Below are 23,807 nucleotides of genomic sequence, written 5' to 3' on the forward strand. Positions count from 1 at the left end.
TAGGAACATCTTCTCTTCCCTCCTCCTCATCTGAAGACACTTCCTCAGTTGCCTTCTGTTGCTGCTCCTTCTGTAAGTCTTAGAGTTCTTCCGTGGTGAGCTCAGTGTTGTGGTCTTCCATTAACTCCTCCATATCATCACCACTCACATTCAAGCCCATACACTTGTCTAGTGATACAATATCCTCAACAACAGGTTCAGCCTCAAAGCCTTCAAAGTCTTTGTCTGCTACTGAGTCTGGCCACAATTTCTTCCAGGCTGAGTTCATGGTCCTCAAAGACACTTCCCTCCAGGCTTTGTCTATGATCCTCAAGCAATGGAGGATATTAAAGTGATTTTTCCAAAACTCTCTGAGGGTTAACTCTGTGTCAGAGGTCACTTAAAAGCACCTTTGAAACAGTGCTTTGGTGTAGAGTTTCTTAAAGTTCGATATGACCAAGCCTGGTGGGTGAGCAGGTGAATTGTCCATCACAAGAAGAGCTTTGAGTGGCAACTGTTTTTCCATGAGGTAATTCTTCACACTTGGGGCAAACACTTCATGGATCCACTCCATAAAAAATTGCCTGGTTACCCATGCTTTACTATTAGCCCTCCACATGACATTTAGTTTACTTTTCAGGACATTATTTTTCTTAAAAACCCTCGGGTTCTCAGAATGGTACACAAGCAAAGGCTTAAGTTTTAAGTCCCAACTTGCATTACTACATAACAATAGAGTTAGCCTGTCCTTCATTGGCTTGTGTCCTAGCAGTGACTTCTCCTCCTTGGTGATGTAGGTCCTCTTTGGCATTTTCTTCCAAAAGAAGCCAGTCTCATCAGAGTTGAACTCTTGTTGAGGAATAAAACTCTCAGCTTCTACATTGTCCTTAAATTCCCTTACAAATTTATCAGCAGCATCTTTGTTAGAACTGGCACCCTCCCCATGTCTCACCACACTATGTATGCCACTTCTCTTCCTTAATTTTTCAAACCACCCCCCTACTAGGCTTAAAGGCATCACTTGTATCAGCACTCATTCCAGGGGGTGTGTTTCAGGAGGTCAGCATGCAACTGTTTTGCTTTCTCACAAATGCTATCACCAGCTTTTTTGCATGCAAACACCACTCTCATACTTCGCTATGAGATCTTTTTTCACCTCTATTGTGGCTCTAACAACTTTTCTTTTTGGTTTGCTGCTTTCATTATCCTTCTGTGACCCCATGGTGGCTTATTTAATCAGAATATTTAGAAAAACAACAAAAAGAAAAACGAGAACGTTCACAGCAGATTTTAGTGGGGTGTGGACTGAGCGACAGGTGCAGGTAAAATGTTTTGGGCAAGCTTGGCATGGGCCGAAAATGGTCGAAGGGTCATTCAGGTCATCAGTTGGGTTATTTCAGGGGTTTGGGCCATAAGAGCTTGGTTCGGGAACTGAGTTTATGTTCGACAACTGAGACATTTTTTTCTCAAACAATATGTTCGAAAACTGAATTGTTCGAGAAGGGAGTTGTTCGAGAACCAAGGTACAACTGTACTTTCATCAATTGGAAGTAGTGTAAAAATAATCTTTTTTATGACATCTTTGTAAAACTTTCTTATTCTTGGTTTCATTAGCATTGAAACCTCCAGTATTCAAAAACACAGATAAACCCAGAAGTACATAAATCCACCATTCTCTGTAAAATTTCTTACCAATATCACCAAAGTACACTAAAATTTTAAGAAGCTCTTCTCATTGAACAACTGACAATAAATGAATTAGGACAAAGTATACTACCTATAATTATTATTATTTTAGTTTTTAATCTTAACTTTTGTTATTTGAATCTGTAATTTAGAAAGAATATATGGCTAACTAAAGGCAGCAATTTGTTATTTCAACAGCAAGCTTGACTACTTAATATGTCAAATACATGCTGGAAAAAAACTACCAAAGAAGCTGAAAAGTGAAGCACTGAGTGCCCAATGAAAGAATAAAAATAAATTTGGTTTATAGGTTTGTTTATTAATAATATTACATTTAAAATGAAGTTTAATTGTTAGGTTACAATACTCTATATAAAGAGTGATTAGAGGTCAGCACAATTATAGAGAGTGCTGTACTAGACACATTTTATATAATAAAATAGCTCATTTATAACTTTATTTTGTTTTATTGAAGAAAGAAAGAATATTAAAATGGTAATAAGTGTTTTAAAATGTTTTCCTTCAAAGTGGGTGTACAATTTAAACCATTTTTACAGTCATGAATAAATATTTTTGAGCAATATTTATGTTGTTAAAATACAGTTAACAACTAAAATTGTATGCTAAAAATGGATTTTAATTACAAATATACACACATATTTCAACTAAGATAATATTTAACCATGAAGTAATGCCTGCCTCACACAACAAAAACAATATCCATGAATTGGTCCTATATTATTCATTGTCCTGGGACCATGAGGTGTCTTAATTCTCCATTACATGAAGCATTAAAGTATTGTCAGATTTATTCTTTTCTCTTATTAACAGAAGCCATTTGGGAAGATCTGAATAGTAATCATACATTAATTGTCACTTAAATGAAAAATTTGATCTTTTGAGCTATACAATGCTCATTACTTAAACAAAAGTTGCTGTAATTAAAAAACAAAAACACACTATCAAAATATTACATGTAGCAGCTCCCACTGTGCAGTGAAGCAGACAACTACAGTGAAGCACTAGGAGGTACATTCAGCAGCCTCAATGCTTCAATAAAATAAAATGAATGCCTTCAGCGTACAAGACGTAAGAGAAGTGTTATGTTACAGAAAGTTATAAAGCATAAAATATATAATAGACTAATAACCTTGAAAAAGGAATCCTGGTGTAACTCTACACTTTCTCATCTCTCTCCAAGGCATATATTTAATTAATCAACAATTTTGTTTAAAAAATAACTAACTGATAATAACTCTCCCTCTTGTAACTTTTGTTATAATTGAAAAACCATACTTATATTATAATCAAGCTTTAACTTTGTTCTGTTTTCCTGTTTGTTTATTATTAACTTTATTAGATAAGTTTAATTAATCAACAAGTTTATGTTAAAAACATTATTTTAATTGTGATTGGTGAAAAAAGATGTTCAAGTCAGTAGTTCTTTCAATTGGCAACAATAAGGTTTTCTTTCAGTGTAATCTTAATGAATGTAGCTGAACAAATATTACATATAGCTCAAATGTGTGTAAATAATCACACTTTTTTAAATGTAAAACATGATTATTATTGTATATAATGTATTTTTAAACTCTATGTCAATGCTTTATTTCATTTATATGTATTATACTAAAAGTAAAAGGTTTTCAATCAAATGAACTAGTAGTAAGTTATACAACTTGATAGTATTGAAGATATGAAAATAGCCCTGGTAGTTTTCAAAAGTTGTTTTTATCCTATTTCATTTGTTTGTTTGTTTTTTTTTACTTTTAAGCTTAAAACTAAAAAAAAAACAGATTTAGGAAAAATCAAAGGCTAAAAAATGAAATGAAAATTCAACATCTCACAAATACATATTCTTATTTTCACATTTAGGATTATACTTTTCAAAATATCACTTCTACGAGTAAAACAAAAACAGCAAAATCAAAACCTTTATAACATATGGATATTCAACACTTTAAATGTTTAATTTAAATGAATAATAAAATTACCTAATTCATTGAATTTTATTTTTAGAGACCCAAAACGACGTTTTTATTTCTTACCAAGTAATGTGAAAGACTTGCAACAGATAAAAAAAATACAATTGAAAATTATAATTTTCCTGAGTGTAAATTTTTTACCAAGATTGGCTTTCCTTGTTTGGGCTCCCTCTATTTGCAAATCCTTTTTTGATTGCATGCCACAAGCTTTCAACCCCTTCTGTTGGAATCCAAAATTGTATAAATTTTTCGTATAAATCACTATGCATCACCTCTCCACCAATAGGACAGCACTACTATCATGTGATGCAGGTGACTCCCTCTATACACCACCACTGAAGTATCACTTCAAGCTTTGACACAAGCACAGGAAGACAGTGGGAGGAAGGGTGGGAAATGTGAGCAGAATGAAGAACCTATTGGAAATACGATTTCACTCAGTGAAATTATAACTTCTGATACGGTACTCTCCCTCTTCTCACAAGATTAGCTTAAATCCCATACTGAATTAGAGGAGGGACTGATGTAAGGGGAACACATGTGTATCACCCGTTCATCCCTTAATTGAGAGGAACAGATCAGATATGAAGAAGAGCACCACACCACATATGAGATAGGTATCTCTTCAACATTTAAACTTATGAGATCAGGAGGACCAGATATAGTGGAACAAGAAGAGCGCACATTCATGTAGCAGAAAATGGTACAAAAAAAAGAAATAAAAGCTGTAGAGTAACTCAACCCCATAAAAAGTGGGTAAAATATGATGTGTGCCAAGGTGCAGAGTGGCTAGACAAAACAGACTGCACTTTGCATGTCTTCTACATCCAAAACCTAAATTGCTGGATACTGACATCCTCATGAGAGTAGGATGAGAACCTATATCATAGTAGCCTCAAATCCGAAAGTCCGAGGAAACCTATCAGAAGACTTCAGGAGTACACATAATGGCCTAATGCCAGAGACTCAGGAATATGTTATTCAAATTCTAAAAAACTCCATCGTATGCATTCAACTGTTGTGATTGTGAACAAGCCTGAAACAACCAAGATCATCAACAATCTCATAATGAGAGAAAACTCAGTACAGAAGCAGAAAAATGCCATAAAAAACATTTGCAACCCACTACACATAAAAGCAACTGAGAGGGAAAGATGGACAACCCAAAACCCGTGTGAGGACTTCATGTGATTGATTCATTCGATCTCCAAAACTTCCCTTCCTGGGTACTGACATCCGTGTGAGAGTAAGAGGAGGGCAACCAGTTGAAGGGGGTGAACTGCATATGGGCATCTCATCTCTGGCAAAATCTGTCATCCATCTTGTAACACTGGAAGCACACCACCACCCTACTCTGAACTGAATAGTTATAGCCATCTTTGAGGAACCGATACAGCAGGTTGCCTTCATGGCCAACCACTCCAGTGGCTTCAAACTGAGAAGTTGTAAGGACTCCTGTACTCTACTGGAAAAAAGGTGGAAAAGGCATTTGGGAGTGTGAAGGGACTACAACAACTGTGACAATGCAACAGGTGATCACAAAATCCTATTTTTAAAAGCAGACTACACTTCTTCAGTTGAGGCATGGAAGGGATGGGCAGCAATCCTCTTCTGCTTTACCCATGCCATCCATGGGGTTGTGGTCCATAACAGGCATATTATAATGCAAGTATCACATGAGATTTTACACTAAAGTGATCTTATGAAACACCCTATCTGAAGGGTGAAGACACACAGCCATGGATATATATATTAATCAGTATGGCCTACAATCCATATTTGAAGGAAAGATGTCTGTGAATGGCTATAGCCATCTAAGTTGATCCCACTCAGAATATAGACAGAATGCCAGGTCAAACACCTCTCACTACAGAGTAGAATCCAAAGTGAAGGTAAAACAGGGGCCCCCCTTTAAGAAAAGAAAGCATTAATAAATACTTACCTCATGTCACAGCCACACAGACGTTCAGAGAAAAGACATAGGTAGTAGGTAATACCCCAAGGAAGCAGAACAGTGATATGGTGTAGTTAGTGCAAGATGAACATATGCAAAATTCTCCATGTGCCCTGTAATAGAATCACCTCCAATGGTTGATGAAGATTGGAGAAAAGAAGGTAATGTAGTTATGGGAGAAAACATGAAAGTGATCATACCAAGAAGGACAAAGCCACCTGGATCAAACATCAAACCCAAGCAGTTAGGCTAACTGGTAGAAGATTACAGGAAGAGGAAAGTTGCAAAAGGAAAAACTGGTGAGAACAAGGAACCAAGAAGGAAGTCAAGCATGCAATATAACAATGGAAGGCACAGACAGGACAGATGAGTCCGTCCAGATCAAGAAGATGGTAGAAATGTGAAATTGAGGATAGGTAGACTGAAGAAAGGAGACCTAACCATCATAAGCTGGAGAGGTGATAGGACGGAAAACACAATCCAGATAAATAATATGGGAGAGGTAGAGGCAGGAGCTGGTAACACTAAAGGTGAAATTATCAAATTTACGATGACTACAGGCTGGAAAGGGAAAGAAATTTACAATTAAAGAGAAGTGAAACAGGGAACACACAGACAAAGATGCAAATGAACATAAGGTCAGGGCAGAAAAGACCAAGATAATGTCACAGACTGAAAGCAACAGATGCCTTAGTGACCAATGGAGCTGGAAGGAATGGATCAACAAGAAAAGAATAGGGGAAGTAAAGACCATGAAGAAATTGGAAAAACAGAAGGTATAAATAATGTGAATGACACTCAAAATCTAGAAAACCAAAGAACCCCTGTCAAAGAGCCATGAGAGATACTCATATATTCAGGCAACTATTAGGTGACAAGCCCAAAAACCCTCAGTCAATGCCTATGAGTGACAAACAGCCCCACTTGCATAGATAGATGGCTAAAGAAGAGTGAATGAAACAAGCTAAATGTGAAGCTATTCTCCAAGAGAAACTGGAAAATCTAGACAAAAACCTGACAAAAGCTAGGTGGGAAGATGGAGGACAGATGATGTGGGATGGAGTGCCAGTGATGAATGATGAACAGCCAGGAGTTTGAGAATATTGATGTGAAAACTTCTTTGCAGACTGATGATCGAAAACCCCTCAGCAATATCCATAGACCCCAGCTACAAAGCGGAACTCCCACCAATATATGGGCCTTGTCCAAAACTAAAAAGGTTGACAAGAAAAGGAAAAATTAATAGAAGCATCCAAGGGTTCCCTTACAAGATTCCACTGGACATGAAGAGCCCACTGAAGCAAATGCATATGAGCCCTACCAAGTGGTATGGCAGATCTTAGATATAACCACCACCCCAAAAGCTATAGTACTCACTAGTAGGAAATAAAGAAGCAGATGGGACAGTCAGAATGGCCAGCTCCAAAGAATGGAACCTTAGAGGATAAGGTAAAGCCTGAACTAGATGGGTGTTGAAGAAAACAGCCAGATGTACAAAGTATTGGGGAGGATGAAGGAAGGATGTTACCAAAGTGATCAGCCATCCCACCCCCACATCTTTAACCTGTTCAGTGCTGTAGACAAGATAACTTGTCCAAGCCCATAGGTAACACAGTGCCACGGACAAGTTACTGTTTCGTGTTTTGTACATATTTCTTCATTTTGTGTACTACTATAAGTTTGGCTTAGAGAAAAAATAGTATTTGTTGTTTACTTCCTTTGTTTTAAAAATTACTCAATTTTGCTGAAAAAAAACAGCATAGGCAGTCAACAGGTTAAGGAGCTGATGAGTAGGACTGGCCAACTTCCATTTGGAAATGGCAATAAGAAGTCAGTTATCCATGTACATATGGAAGCGCAGTCCCCAAGGTATGAATATGCCAAGCAAAGGGGCATAACACTCACAAAAACATGTAAAACAGAAGCAAAACCAAAGAACAGGACCCTGAAAGGTATACCATTCCATGACAAGCAAACTGGCATCAGTAAAACCCATGTGTAATAGGTAGAAAACATGTTAAGGTAGGAGGACAAGGTCTACCTGAGAGAGGCACTATTGAACAGGAGAAAGAAAAAGCCATGTATCACTGTGAAAAACAATGAACAGCAGTACCAGAGGAAACTGTAACTGACAGTGCTTTATCTCCCTTTGAACAAAGACTGCAAAAAACCCCATTGGGTTGCCCATGCCTCTCACCAAAAGTGCAGGAACATATGAGTGATATGCCCAAAAAATAATAACAGTGACTCCAAAATTCATGAGTGACATGAAACCAGGGAAAATTTAAGGTAAACTCAAGTAAATCAAAAGCTCTCAAAGACAATTGAAATGAAGTTGAACAGTGCTAATGTGAACTACGTTAAAGAAAGTTAAACCCCTTCTCAGGTAATAATTCTTCTAAAAAAAGATGTTTGCACTTGAGCACTGCCAAACAAGTAGTTCATTGGTGGTGCATAGAAAGAAAGAAAGAGTCACACCTGTCACATGATAGTAGTGCTCTCCTATTGGTGGAGAGGTAACTCATAGTGATTCACATGAGAGACTTGTTGAAACTTTGGATTCCAACAGAAGAGAGGTTGAAGGCTTGTGGCATAGATTCAAAATGTTCACAAATAGTGTGCAGCACAAAATAAGAAAAGCCAATCTTGTGAGACGAGTGAGAGTACCATAAAAAAACAATGTATTCTTTTTCCTGAAAATATATTACAACAAATAAGAAATTTAGTTATGTTTTCAACTATATTCTCTAATGAATTATACATACAATATTTTTTACTTTCCTTTTAAAGGTTGATTGATAATCTTAGTCCAAAACATGTTTTTGTATATTATCTTTGTTTATACAACATCCAAGATAAATGTTTTTTTTTTGTCAGGATCACAACAAGGAAACAATGACTTATCAATAGATTCAAAAAGTCACTTTATATTTATTAAAGTATGATGTATTTGAAACCTTTTTTTTTCTCTTTGGCATGTTTAAGAAATTCTGCAGCATAGTCAGATGGAATAGCAAATGATATTCCTGCTGTAACCTTCATATTACAGATTCCAACAACCACACCATCCTGCAAGAATACATACACAAAACAATCACTGATGAAAAATCTGTGAATAAAACTAACAGAAAAGTAATAATTTAAAATGTAATTATAAGTTTACTGAAATTTAGTATTTGTTAAATTAATATTTTGTTTACATTTGTTACAAGAAAGACTAATGATGAATATATTTTCAAGTAAAATAAAATTAATAATTGTCAGCTTATAAAGAAATTGATACCAATATATGATACCTTCCATAACTAGAGTAATGCATAGTAATGAGCTATAGTACATTCCAGAACACAGATGTACAGATGAATAAACAGTTTACAACACTTAACAGTCTTAAATTTAGGATATAAACTACCTAAAATATTTACTTAAGTCTTTAAGTAAATAGATATTGCCTGGTCTAATATTTACTAATGAGTTGAATTACACTTTATATTACTCATTTCAACACCTAAAAGAATTCAAAACCACAGAAATACAAGTACACTTTACTTACGAGATTTACCAAAGGACCTCCTGAGTTTCCAAAGTTAATAGCAGCGTCAGTCTGAATATAGTCCATCTCCTTATGGTGTAAGCCAAGTTCCTTGCTGGCCCGATGAACTGAACTAATTACACCTGCTGTAATGGTGTTACTCAGAGAAAATGGACTTCCCATAGCTACTACCCACTCACCTGGACGTATCTTACGAGACTGTCCAAGTTCTAAGGTCGGTAGATCAATCTAAAAACACAATAGAACTTTCTAGATTTAAAGCATATACATTAGTCATCTGATTTGAAAAAAACCTTAATATTAATAAATGTTTGAAGTTATGATGCAAATGCCAAAAACTGATGAAGGGTTAGAAATCAACAGTCCTTAAACTTGTTATAAAAAGTACAACCTTCCCCCCCCACTCCTCTTAATTTAACCATTTTAAATTCAAATATCTGAGGCATATAAAGTTAACATTCTGCTGACTTGAAAATTCATTACAGATAGTTATTCACCTCTGCACAACAAAAACCTGCTGTGTCACTGCAGTGAAGGTTTTGTGCATCCCATAACCTTTGAAAGAAGCTCCAGACCCTATACCTATTAATATATATTACTCCAGTCAAGGGATTGGAAACCTTCATAGAATAAGAGCCATTTTTTATTGTAGACTAAGACAAAAATATTTCAAGAGATATACCATGAACTAGGTCTAACTGCCAGCCTAACACTACATTGCACTTTCAACTAACTGAGACATTAGAACATCAGCATACATTTCACGTTTAGATTATAATTGATTGATGATGTGTTGGCAATAAAGCTTTGGAATTTGAATGTAAATGAAAGTAAATGTGAAGTGCAACTGTATCCTGTTATTATGACAAATGAAAATTCACACAGTTTAGTTTTTGGGAGTGTATTTATAAAGAACCACATGTAATTGTGCAAAGAGCCACAGGCTACCAACCATTGCTCCAGCCCATGAGGTAATCATCATTAGATTATAGCTCTCATCCAATAGGAGAGTAACACAACCTTTATACACAGTAATCCTCATAAGCACTAGCACTTGAACAAAAGCTTCAGGCAAAAAAACATTATAATGATTGCCATACATGGTAACAGTATGAGCATGTTAACCCAGACCTGTCCAAACAGAGAAAAAAAGAGGGACCCAAAATAAATAAAAAATTGACAATTTAAAAACATGCATAGAGGGATCATAAAACAAGTTACTTAAACAAGGAACCCCTATTTTGGCTCCATGTTGTTACCTAGAATTACAGTTGGTGCAGTCAAAAGAGGAATTTGAAATTTGAGTAAATGTTTACAGAATCTCCAACCTTGTTTCCTTACTTGTTTTATAACCCTATTTACAGGTTTTCAAATTTCTAATTTTTCATCTGTCTTATTTACTGGCTTTTTAATGCTTAACTACAGAGAAAGGATTACTTGGTACCATAGCGAACGTTATACATTCAAATGACAATAAACATAGCTAGTAACTATCTGTTACAGTTCGTGATGATTAATTGTAGCTATTGACTATTTCATCTCATTTATTTGAAAACGTGTGAAGGTGACTTTTATGTTCTTTAAATCTGGTTTCCATTTTTCTACTTATTTCTCCAATATACAAGTCGTGGCAGTTATCACATTGTATTTTATAAATAATGTTGGTGTGGTGTTTATTGGAGTAGTTTTGACATAGTATAGACCTTAGTTTTGTGCCTGGTTTTTGAATAAATTTGGCATTAACTAGTTTTTGCCAAATGTTGGTTATTTTTCTGCTGATGTCAGGAATATATGGTACACAGCAGTATATGGTTTCATAATTTTTTAATTCGTGGGATATATTTACTTTTGTTAGTTGATTTTGTTTTTTGTCTAGGTGTGTGCATATAATGTTTTCTACAACTAGCACAAATAGCCCGCTTGTAACTTTGATAGAAATTCAAAAACAATTTAATATTCTACAGAAGGTTTGGGTGCACTGAAGTTAGCTGTTTTGTTATAGGCTGGCATTGGAATAACAATAATAATAAGAATTACACATGGACCAGTTTGAGTGGATTTACTTTTCCTTTTCAGTCTAACTTGCATGCTTTTTTATGTATTTTTATATGTGTACAGCCTTAGCAGTCAATAGTAAAGGTTTTAAAGCATTGTTTAAACTGAATCTTTACTGTTTTAGGGGGGTTTTGACTGAACATTCTCTTATGGTTTTGTGCAATTCTTTGTGACCACTATTATCTACCACTATTGAGGTTCATGACAAGCTCAACTTTGGTTTTCTAAGTAAAGCCTAGTGAGCTCTACATAACATGGAAAGAGGGCTCTAGTTTACAGTCCCTACAAAGCTAAAACTGTGCTACCACATTCCATTACTATTCATATCCTGTTTCTTGGCAGTAATTCACACATACATGATATAAGCAAGACAATGCTCGTCCCTCTAATTATATCCACATCATAATTGTAAATTACACATATTAAGTTAGAAAACTGGTAATATTAAAGCTATTATTTTCATCTTTGTACCAATTTAGCATTATTTATACATCTTAGTGAAGATAACTTTGTTTTTGTACTTGTTTTAATTCACATATACAATTGCTTCTGTCTTTCAGTTTCAACTGTTAAACAAGCACCATGTAAATTAGTAACGTTAGTAATTAAGGTTAACTGAGAGTTTGACATATGAAAAATAGAAAACATAATAAATTCATAATTTAAAACAGTGTTATCATTTAAACAATCATTCTATTGGAAACAACCTTCCTCTAAGTTTAGGTGAGTGTAGGCTATTAATATAACAAAAACTGAAAGTGATCTAACAGTAAATGTTCAGTGTTCTAGGCCAGTCTCTCTCAATCTAGGGTCAGAAAGGGTATTCTAGAAGGACTATTATTCATGTCTGAAATTTCATTAAAATATTCCTAAACAAATATGATCTATATAATAATAAAAGTTTTCATATAATTAAATTTACATAAATTAAAATATGTAATTTTGGAATACAGTTTTCATATATATAAAATCTCTTTTACAAAACAAGGTTTAGAGTTTTGCAAAAAAAAAAACATTAATAACTTGAGGGCATCTTTTTATTTTAAAGTTTGAGAACCACTGTTCTAGGTCTTATTTCACAGTCTAGAATATCACTAATTGTGAATCTTCCTCTCTAGAATATGTACTTTCAGTTTAAAAAAAATACACAAATGGTATAAAAACCTCATACTTATTCCAGACCCTTCAAATTGTTAAGATACTGCACAGTGTTAGCCTAATATTAATACAATACTATTAATACTAATAAATAGGTCTAAACTAAAGACTATCTCACACAACTTAGAGAAATTGCATAATAAATGAATTTTCAATACATAACTTCCTTGTTACTAAAGTAAATAAAAATAACTATGTAAAATAGGATATTTCCTCATATATTGAGTGGATATTTGCAAGTTAATAAGTTAAAATAGGTTAATTTATTCTCACTCTGTTTTCTTCTGATTAACTTGTGGTGAAAATAGTAGTACTTGTATTTTGAAATTGCTAATGTCAATCATGTTGGTTTAATTTTAACTTCTGAAGTCTTTTAGTTTCATAATAGGTCAACTTGGAGCAAAAGTTTAAATTTAGAAGTTAACTGAATGTTAGTATGTATCAAATTTTTTATATTTGCCAACAAGACTGATACACACAATTTTCTTTCCTAACACAAATATATTTTAATATACAAATAACAATACAATTTATAATAGCGGTTATTACAAATAATAATTTATACACAAAAGCTTTACAAACAGTACTGAGTCTTAATTCTAATCTGGAACTGAATCTTTTACTGACAGTTCACAAAGAGCAAGTTACTTCTATATTGATACACCAGTACACTTCTCTCGATGGCTAGCTACTTCACTGAGCACACACCAATGACAATATCTTCTGTCCTCGTTGGAATACTAACATCCAAGGTTAACTCACCAAATTAAATGGATTGTAATGTTCGAAATCTATAAACATTCCTGGTCAAACCTCTGTAATTTTCCACTTAATAACCACTTATCACTACTATGGTTTCCAAGGTTTATTGTAGGCTGACTGTAGCAAACCAACAATTTGGCCAATGCAAAAATTGCAACCAAGTATGTTAATTTTTGCAATATTTGTGTAGAGAAACCTTGTATCTAAATGCTTTGTTGAGAAAAAGAAACAAACTTATCTGAATTAACTGCTTATATACAATCCCAGGACAGAGGGTGCACTGACATATAGAGAAACTATATCACCAAGCAAAACTGAGTTGGGTGTGAAAGACTGAAGCAACTGAGATAAAATCATCAAATATATACAATCAGTATCCCAATACAGCCAATAATCAGCCACCATGATGCTAAACACACAGAATTTAATTGTCACTCTACCAGTGCTAATGGAAAAATACTAAGTAAATAATTAAAAATAACAATCTAGTCACTATTAACTCAGCTGACATGACTCACACACATGTGAATGGCCCTCAAGACATAATAGGCTTAGCTATTATTCCCAGAGCTTTTGTTCATCACATTCATAATTTTCAGGTAAATGATAATATAGGAGTAGATCACAACCCTGTTCCATTTTCTTTATACCCCAATTACAACTAAACTAACCATCAGCAGCCACCAACTAATAACTAGCACCCCACGGACTGGGTAATGTTTAACAGAAACATTATTAAGCATTTACATCAACAGAGATATGCCTCTATAATGCACTCTGATATAAATAAATATGCAAAAACACAAGTACTTAACGAAACAATTCCAAACAAAATATATAATTTTGATCTCACATCATGGAAACAAATCCCCAAAATTCACAAATTAATCAACACAAATAATTCATTTGCTCCACATAAAACTTTAATCATCAATAACAACTACATATTAACAAATTTCTCAAAAAAGAATGAAACTGGTAATAATTCTGTAAATTTATATGTAATTCCCATCCTGATCCGTCACTATTCTGGAAAAAGTTTAAAACCAAAACCAAGGGCAATATTATTAAGCTGCAGTATAACAATGTCACTGCCACATTTAATAATGAACAAATCAAACTGTTTGCTCAGTATTTTAACAGTATCTTTGCAATACCTAACTTACTTCTACTCATGTATCACATTTCAAAAATATAAAGGACGATATCGATAACAATTCTAGCATTTTCATGCTCAAATTCTCTCTCTCAATAACACAAAATAATCAAGCTTTGAACCCATTTACACAACCAATATCCACTAACTGAAATAATATACAGAATAACATGTGCAAAGTGCCTGGGAAGATGGTATAAACAATATGATTATCAAGTAACTTTCAAATCCCATTTTAAAACACATTTTCACAATATGTAATTTATCTATACAACTGGGATACTAGCCAGTAATAGTAATATGAAAGTCAGCAATTATTAAAGTTATCCCCCCAAAAAATAATGATCTAAATAACTCTGGAAATAAAAGACCCATTAGCTTCCTCAACACTCATTGAAAAGTTAATGAAACCACTCATAACTAATAGAATTAACACATACTCGCATTTACCAACAGTTTGCAAACATAACGTTCACACCCCATCGATCAAACTTTTTTTCACTCTAGTAAATTTTCTGAAGTCACCTTAAAAGAAATCTTAATTCCACTAGTAGTGTGAAGAGAAAGAAGTTTCTGAATGCCTCTGGTTTTCTAACAAGCCTTTTATTAGATTTTAAAACCATTATACCTGTCAAGTCAATATGATAAACAAATCAGACCAATGCTTAGCTATGCAAAGATGGAAACTCTGGTGGTCAAGTAATAACTACAAGTGTTAGCAGATGGTATGTTTCTGAAGTTCATCTTGAAACATGGGAGCTGCAATACTGTCTTTTTGAAGTGTATAACAACACTTCTTTTGATTATGTTTTAAACTTGAATATTTTGTGGACAATATGATAAAAATAAAACAAAACTTGATGCTCTTTATCAGTTCTTTTTGTAGTCCTGGCATCACAGATAATTCTTCCAATGTCTCTATGGCTAATCAAAATGAATAAATATCAGCCACAAGTAGTAAACCAAAGAAAATGTGTTTACAATGTCTAGGCTGTTAAAGGAAGTGGATACACCAGATCAGATGAAGGCTGAAGAAGAGTAATGCTGCTTACTTGTTTTTTAATACATAAATTTTTTCATTATATCTTGTACAGTTTGTAATAACTTTGTTATTGAACTTTTGTTCAAGTTATTTTATGCCTAACACTTGTTACCCATGTGTTCTGTGAATACTTAAGACTGTCTGCTGGATATTAGTAGGCTTGAATACCACACTTTCATTTATGTCATCCCATTTTCTCTACACTATTAAACATAGTAAATTCTAAAAGTAACTTACTGCATCTATCCTGACTGTAGCCAAATCTCCATGAGGGTCAATACTTTCCACTTGACCTTCAAACACCCTTCCATCAAACAGCTTGACAGTGACATGTGAACGATTAGCCACAACATGAGCATTGGTCAAAATAAGGCCTTTAGAGTCCACAATGAACCCTGACCCATTTGATATAGTCATAAGCTGCTTTAGATATGGATGCCTAGAAAGAGACAACTTAGTTAACATCAAATATTTTCTAAATATACTTATAGTTACTCTACAAGAATTTTGTATCCATGCTTCTTTCTGAAAATATAAACATCAGAAAGAGAAAACTCCTATTAAAGCATGTTATCCACTGCAGGGTATCACTCAGCAGGATGTTGTATCCAGAGAAGTTTACATTTTCCTACACATAAAATCTATTTCCAATAATACTTACCTCCTTGCTTATACTCCACTATCTTGCCTCTAGCAATTTTAATGTTGTGATTCTCTCTCTATTTATGTGTTTGTTTGTTTAGAATTAAGCACAAAGCTACACAAAGGACTATCTGTACTCTGCCCACCACAGGTATTGAAATCCAGTTTCTAGCAGTAGAAGTCCACAGACATACTGCTGTGCCACTAAGGGGCTCCACTTATGTGAATGTGCCCTCTATACCAGTTCTGTATGTAATCTCTCAGTTATTACTTCTGGCAAAAAGACTGGCAAAATTATCAGACCCAAGCACTGACCCAGAAGGATGGGATGAGAGGAAGCAATTATTAATGGAAATAAATGTTCTGTATAAGAAAATGTAAACTTCCAAAACTACCTCCTCTCCCACTTTAGTTAGAATCCCACACTGATAAAGTGAAGGAGCTAGTAAAGACAAGTTCCACACAGAAAGCATCCCTGTAAAAAAGTATGCAAAATGAGATACATTATAGCGCATTAGTGGGGTTTATGCTACTTCTGAAATAGGTACGTTATTTGCTCCAGTAATTTAAAATCTAAAACCTAAATAATGAAGTACAAGGCATAACACTGAGACAAAAAAGCATGCAAGGAAGATATCTATTCCAAAACTGTTTCCTCCTGCAATACCAGATGCATCTTATCTGGAAATTATGTACAAGCTCATGATAGTTACAGAATGTTATATGCAAGCTACAGGAATTACAAAGAGAAGGTAAGCAACACACAAGTGAACAAGCCCCTGCCCACAACCTGAAGAAGCACAGAACTGAACTCAGAATTAAGGGCCATTTATGCCTCACCCCACCTAAAAAAAGAGGTCATCCAGCCTGGTATTGAGAACCTAAACCCTATCTCCCAACCTGAGAAGCAAGGCAACACCCCAGCCTCTGGAATTGCAAAGAGAATGTGGAACAATTAGTTCAACTAATGGCTCAAAAATTACTAAAAGTAATAAATTGGCCAAAAAGAAAGGCTACACTCAACACAACCAAATAATGAAGTGTCAACTTTGAATTGGAATTACAAATACACTCTTGCATAAGTTGGTTCTGTTCCCACCAAACATCTGGGTAAATCCCTCAGAATTATGTGTGGGAGGGTATCCAGATTTACCCACTTCTGCTTAAATGAAATAAAGTGTTTCACTTAAGCAGAAGTAAAGAAGAACAAATTTCTGTCCACTACTCCAGCGATTGGAAATTGGAATTAGTAAAGACTCCCATGCTCCATGATGGAAAAGTGGAGGGAGAGCTCACATTGAGGAGTCCTAAGCAATGATGATTGTGAGATGTTGCAATAGATGAACCACATTCCCTATTTTGAAAAACAAACCAACTGCAATTTATTCAATCCAAGAGTTAGCAAGGATGAGAAAAATCCATTTATGCTATACTCACAAAATTCCACAAGTCGTGGTTCAGTATTGTATAATGTGTTTGGTACTGAATAATTGTATACCACCCAATGTCTTATTCACACCCCATCTCAACAGAGCTTATTACTGCCAGATATTTTATTATTAATTTACTGGGAGTGGTAACATTCTGAAGTAGCAATATGACTAAGAATGCTATAACAGGATCATGATTCTCTCAATGTTTCAACTACAAGTCTTCTTCAGGAGAGCATGACAACATAGAGCCTTACACGAGTACATAGATAAATTTTTCTGGATTAAGATTCTTGGTCGCTAATGCTGTGCTGCTCTCTAACTGATCATTATCATCATCTGTTGGCCACAACCCAACCAGTCAGCATCCTACTCTCATCTCACTAAGATTACTCTATTTCTACCCACTTGTAGTTCCCACTGAGGTGTTTATGTTCTTTTTTAATAAGATGCAAACAGTTTCTATAGCTTTCCTTTGTTGCTTTTCCACCCTTTTGCTGATAATTTTAGTTTCCTTCCATTTAGACAGGTGTCCTGCTTCCTCTACATGTGCTACTATTGCACTGGTTGTATTGTGTCCTTTGATGTCTGCTTTATGTTCATTTACTATGGTTATCAGACCTCAGCTAGTTTCACTGCTGCCTGTTGTGTGTTTTTATCTACTGTCCTTTTACCATTTCTCTTACTCTTATTCCTGTCTTTGTTACCACATCTGTGGATGTATGTCTCATTAGTCTGAAACTTGCATCCTGGACACTAGAAATCACTGTGAACTTCTCAATTCTTCCATTCTGTCTGCTGTCATTGCTCTTTTCTATGATGTTCCTTTATAAGCATGCCTGTAGGATACTGCAGCTTCCTGAAAGCTTCCATTATGTGTTCATTTTTGTTATCTAAGAATTCTGGGCTGCATATCTATAATGCATTCTGGAAGAAGTCCAACACCACAGTTGTCTTCACTTTATTGTTATATGGTGTGAAGAAACATATGAAATCATCTCTGTTGGTATGTTTTTAATAAACAGAAAACATTGGTCACTTATCACATCTCCAAAATGTCAAGGAATGGTATTTTCCCATTTCTCTCTTCATCTATCATGAACTGTCTTCTAGTATCCTTCAGTCTTGCTAACGTCACCTGCATATCTCGTCTTGTTGGTAATTTAGCTAGAATTTTATCCACATATCTCAACCACATCTTGTGCCTGCACATGATGTCCTTGAAGGTTTAGATATTACATGATGGGTAGAATCTTGTTTATAGGGAACAGATGATTTTCAATGAGATTGAGAGCACCCACTATGTGATGGCTGTGAGCCCAGCAGAGGAGACTAGAGTACAAAAACAAAGACGTGGATCAAGTACCCTCTTGACTGATGATTTAAGAGACAACCATTGAGTTAAAGGAATGCATCATAACTGTCCTACCCTGCAGAGATAACATAAAATGAACCACTGCCCTACAAACAACAAAGAGCATCAGAAGACTGATGTGAAGACCTAACAATCTGAGATTTCCTGTGTAATGCAACAAGGCATCTGTGAACACATGGTAATCCAGACATGTAGAAGGAACATGCACCCCCATTGTTTTGTTATCCCTCTATCCATCAGAGGAAGCAGGAAGGGATATCTGTAAATCCAGAAGGTCCTTGATATGTTGCCAATGAACTTGTATTACCCACTGTAAGGAATGAATGTGGGCAAGGCCCAGAGGGATAAAATCTCCAGTGATGCCCAAATTCTCTTGCACAGGGAGAGAAGGTGCTGATAGTGCCCTCTGAACTAAAAACTCCACAGAGTGCAGACAAAAAGGAAAAAGATAAACTTGACTGAAATGTGAATTTAAAACCACTTCTAGATGAATAAACTACAGAGTGAGGTGGATAACAGACTTCTTCATCTTGATAAACTAACCAACTCAATCAGCTTCCCTGAGGAGAAGCTGGATGTTTAACGAAGACTCAGTGAAGGATGGAGTCAGTCATCCATAAACTTATGAAAATCAAGCACATCAGAGGAGAGCTACTAGGATGATACCTTGAATAAAAATATCACATCAGAACAGGTTAAGATCTCTGAAATTGTTTTATCTTGAAAAATCAAGAGTAAGAAAGGATCTGACTGATGGGTTTAAGAATATTAAGGAAAACCAGAGTATCAATGCATCATCTTTTTCATATTTAATGATGAAAATAATGGGACTAAGAAACACAAATACAAATTTTGACATGATAAGGTAAAAGTCATCTTCAACCAAAACAGTTTAGACTTTGGAATGGATTGCTTTCAGATGTGATAGATGCAGTACATTCATAGAAATTTATCCCTCTGATCAGTAATCACGTGGGGTCTCACAGACCTAGCCAAAAACTGTAAATAATACAATTAACATATGACAGCACCAAAGTACTTGTTGTTCTTGGTACCTACCTACAACTCTCAGTAGAGTGAGAGACCCCCAATTCTCTCATTTCTTTCCCAATTGGAAGTGGTGCTACATATTTTGTACTATAGGTTGGGCCCCATTGACCAACATTACCTCTCCTGGATAACCTAATACTGAGTGTTTGTTGGGTTTTTTTGGTACAACTAGAGCATCTCTACCTCAGTATGCCAAATATTAAAGGTACTTTGTCTCGACATTTTCTTAACTTAATCTACTATGATTTATGTTGTATTTTGGTGTATAGAAGTAATTACAAATTTTTTTAAAGATACTTTCCATTATTTCCTTTTTCAAAATAACATTTTAAAACATGAACTCCCATGTTACAAAATATTTTACACAATATTCATTGGCATGTTGATACTGTTCAATTTACAAAAATCAATTTTTTTTTATTCACTTGTGAATTAATAGATCCCATTGTACTCATGAGGTTCATTTCTCCTAGGTTACTAACAAAGGGTTAAAGAGAAGATTTGAAAACTTTAAATAATAACTGCCTTTGAGTTTTTTGTGTTTAATGTTTAATCTAGTAGATGACACAGCCTAGATGAACCAACAAGTTGATTATTGTCTTTAATTTTTATGGTGTTCATATTAATGACATCACTGGTTTAATTTTAGTTTTAACATAACATAGGTAGCTTGTTTTGATCAAACAATAATGATAATATTGATAGAAACATAAAGTGAAATGTTGCAGCTAACATTAAATTCTTTGCATTTCTAGCTGTATAGAAGATGTTGAGATATTTAAAAACTGATTTCTAACAATTAGTAAGTTGGACAAAATTTTTGTAACTGAAATTTAATTTGATTATCATAATGTAGGGCACGTATTTAATATGTCCACCAGTGAGACAGCATCAAGTATTCAGATTTACAATGCTAAAATAAGGGGTTCAAATTCCCCTCAGTAAGCACAGCAGATAGCTTGGTGTGGCTTTGTTATAAGAAAACACACCTTTAATATACAGGGTGGTCTGTAAGTCCCTACCCATCCACATTGTGTCTCAACAACATTATAATACTAATGATGAGTTGAAGACAGCTGTTACTGCAGCATTTGGAATAATAACCCCTGCTATGTTGAGGAAAATGTCTCACAGAACATGGCATCGCATAATATTATGCAGCGAGAATGAGGGACAGCACACAGATACACTGGATACATAAGGTATACGGATGGGTAGGGACTTACGAGCCACCCTGTAGATAAATCATTCAACAGTATGCTTGTAGAAATGAACCCTTGTATAGTAACAGATAAATGACTCCAGCTACTGCACTGTTTTCTTTAATAAAACTTAAGAGAATTTTGAGATATAATTCTAGTCATATTGATTATAGGTAACTGAAGGTAATTATTTCATTTGGAGCATCATGTGCAGCTACAGACTTACTTGGAATACTGTGTACAGTTTTGTCCTACTTATCTAAGGATATTAACCAATTGGGAAGAGGTTCAGAAGACAAGTACAATGAAACACTTTTATTATATAGATAGGTTACTTTCTCTTGAGAAGCTTTTCAAAAAGGTGATATACGGAATCAACCAGATAAGGGGCTATGACTTTTAATTTGTGTACTGTATACTGAAGACAACAGGAGAAGAGGACATATGTTTAAGATTTGGAAATGATCAGCTAGACTCCAATTAAGGTGATTAATTTTCTAAGTAATTAGCTAAGGAATGAGTTGGTGTTGGTATTAATAAAGGTTGGCATCTTATAAGAATTGAGCAGAGGAAGAAATGACTGTCAGAAAAATAAAATGTAGGTTTCAATTTTTCATTTTCTCTGGGATGGTTTTACATGAACAACCTGTAACTGTAACATATAAATGGTTCTTTAAAGCTTGTCATAATATTCAATTTCCACCGACATAAAACCATACAATAACAAGTTACAGTGAAAGAATTTCCTCAAAATGATTAGATTTAACAAAATTGTATAAAAATGTTACTATTACTCATATCTTGTTGGTTTTATTTTTCTTCACTCACCATCCTTTAATTTCAATATAGACAACTGCGGGTTCTATTTTCTCCACAACATCTGCAATGAAATTGAAACTTTGTGTTGGAGATGATGGTGGTGCTGAAACGACTTTCTTATTTCCAATATCTGACTCAGATATTTGTGCAGCATTCACGTACGGCAGTGAATAAGACCCATGATTTGCCATTTTCACCAACGATAACGGTATTTTAACTTTGTCATTTTCCTCTTTCAGAAAGTTGTAAATTCCCATGCTGAAACTCATTCCTACACAAAACCCAACACCAAAACTTAATGATTTCGTCCTTGGTAATTTTAATATTTGCTGTAGTTTATCCCTACCACGTGAATCTGAATTAGTGTTTGTTTTCATTTTATATACATTTCGAAATCCATTACTATAAACCCCACGTAACCCTATACTAAGATTTTTTCCATGGGCAAAAATAGAGAATAACTTGTTCCTTTTGTAAAACAAACACTCTTCTGGCTTGTTATACAGCAAAAAACAGAGGTTTCTGAATTCTTGAAGCATAATAAATAGTACGGAAGGACCTGCAATATCACGTGAACATACAAAACAACTATATCGTAAATAGAGAAAGACAATACCACTAACCACACATAAAATAAAATCAAGCTGATAGCGCGCCCTATACGACCTGCATGGTACATGTTTTAAAAATATAGAATCACGTTAAACAGCACAATAATTCTGTGTTCGCATTGCGGTTTCACAATTAGTAGTATTTTAAAGTATAATTGTATGTATTGATATGGATTTACAAAGTTAAAATTTGGGTTTCGATTATCCGGGGTGGGACACAGCAGACAGCTCAATCTAGCTTTGTTCTAAACAAACAGCAACCCTATAAACATAAACAAAACCACGATCCATATTTCCAGAATGTAGCTTTATTAGCTCGATATGTATTTATTACAACGTCGTCAGGAGCTATTGATTTCCTACAAGTTCGCTAATCTAATTAAATCTAAATTAGTACACTGTATTTCGTAAATTGAACATTCATAATGAGCTCAGCTTTGTGTTAAACAAAGTCAAGAGTAATCCTATATCTATATAGGAAACTCTATAGTTTGTACCATTGATGCTACTATTACTAATATATTCCCTTAAATAATTTAGCAAGACAATATAAAGTTCAATCTCTTATTCGATTTACCACGTGTTGCTAAGTAATACCGGTTTAGGAGAATTACACCCCTCATCAGTAAGTGCGTATAGTTTTATAGATTTGTTTCTCATAGCAAAGCTACATCAGGCTATCTGCTGTGTCCAGTGACCACCGAAGGAAGTCGAGCCCCTGATTCTAGCGTTGTAAATTCAAAGACTTACTGATGTTTCAGCGAGTTTTATAGGATTACCCCATGAGTAAAATACATTTCAAAACACCATACATATAACATACACTTCATCACTGTAAGAAACCTTGTCTTATCCTTTCGATTTGCCTTTGTTCAGGGTTACTTATGAAGGGTGTGATTCTCCAAATTCGCTATAACTCTGTAACAAGTGGCAAACTGAATGATAAATTTGGCGTCACATTTATTTATGAATATTTTAAACAACTTGTCTAGAGGAATAATTCAAAAGAAATAAATTAATAGTATCAGTATCGCACATTCTTAATGTTTTAATTTGAATGTAGAAATATTGTGTGAGGAAAAGACAAAAAAAAGACATTTCAAAACACCATTATATATACATTTGTTCTTTTAGCGTGGGTGAAATAAAAATACTGAATAAAATTATTAGAAATGAAGACAATCTTTATTATCCAATATACATAGAGAAAACACAATGTACAAATTTGCACACACACACAAAAGTACAATCACTTCTAATTTAGGCTGTGTTAAGTCTTATAGTTTACTCTCAATATAGACTTCCATTTAACTAAACATGTATATATGTCAGAATTAAGTCCTTACTC

General features: G+C 34.5%; 1 protein-coding gene across 1 annotated transcript in view; it reads right to left on the bottom strand.

Moving 5' to 3' along the window:
- The window catches only part of HtrA2 (HTRA2-related serine protease), a 30,850-nt gene extending 8,365 nt beyond the window's left edge, over nucleotides 1–22,485 (bottom strand). Inside the window, exons 1-4 of the mRNA XM_076474907.1 lie at nucleotides 21,858–22,485; nucleotides 15,568–15,769; nucleotides 9,158–9,385; nucleotides 8,562–8,673 (exon numbers count right to left, since the gene is read on the bottom strand). Of these exons, the coding sequence (XP_076331022.1) occupies nucleotides 8,562–8,673; nucleotides 9,158–9,385; nucleotides 15,568–15,769; nucleotides 21,858–22,387 (1,072 nt within the window). The 5' untranslated portion in view covers nucleotides 22,388–22,485. The remainder of the gene's footprint in view (nucleotides 1–8,561; nucleotides 8,674–9,157; nucleotides 9,386–15,567; nucleotides 15,770–21,857) is intronic.
- Between the last annotated feature and the right edge of the window lie 1,322 nt (nucleotides 22,486–23,807).

The sequence above is a fragment of the Tachypleus tridentatus genome, chromosome 13, assembly GCF_004210375.1.
Source record: "Tachypleus tridentatus isolate NWPU-2018 chromosome 13, ASM421037v1, whole genome shotgun sequence".
Classification (NCBI taxonomy): Eukaryota; Metazoa; Arthropoda; class Merostomata; order Xiphosura; family Limulidae; genus Tachypleus; species Tachypleus tridentatus.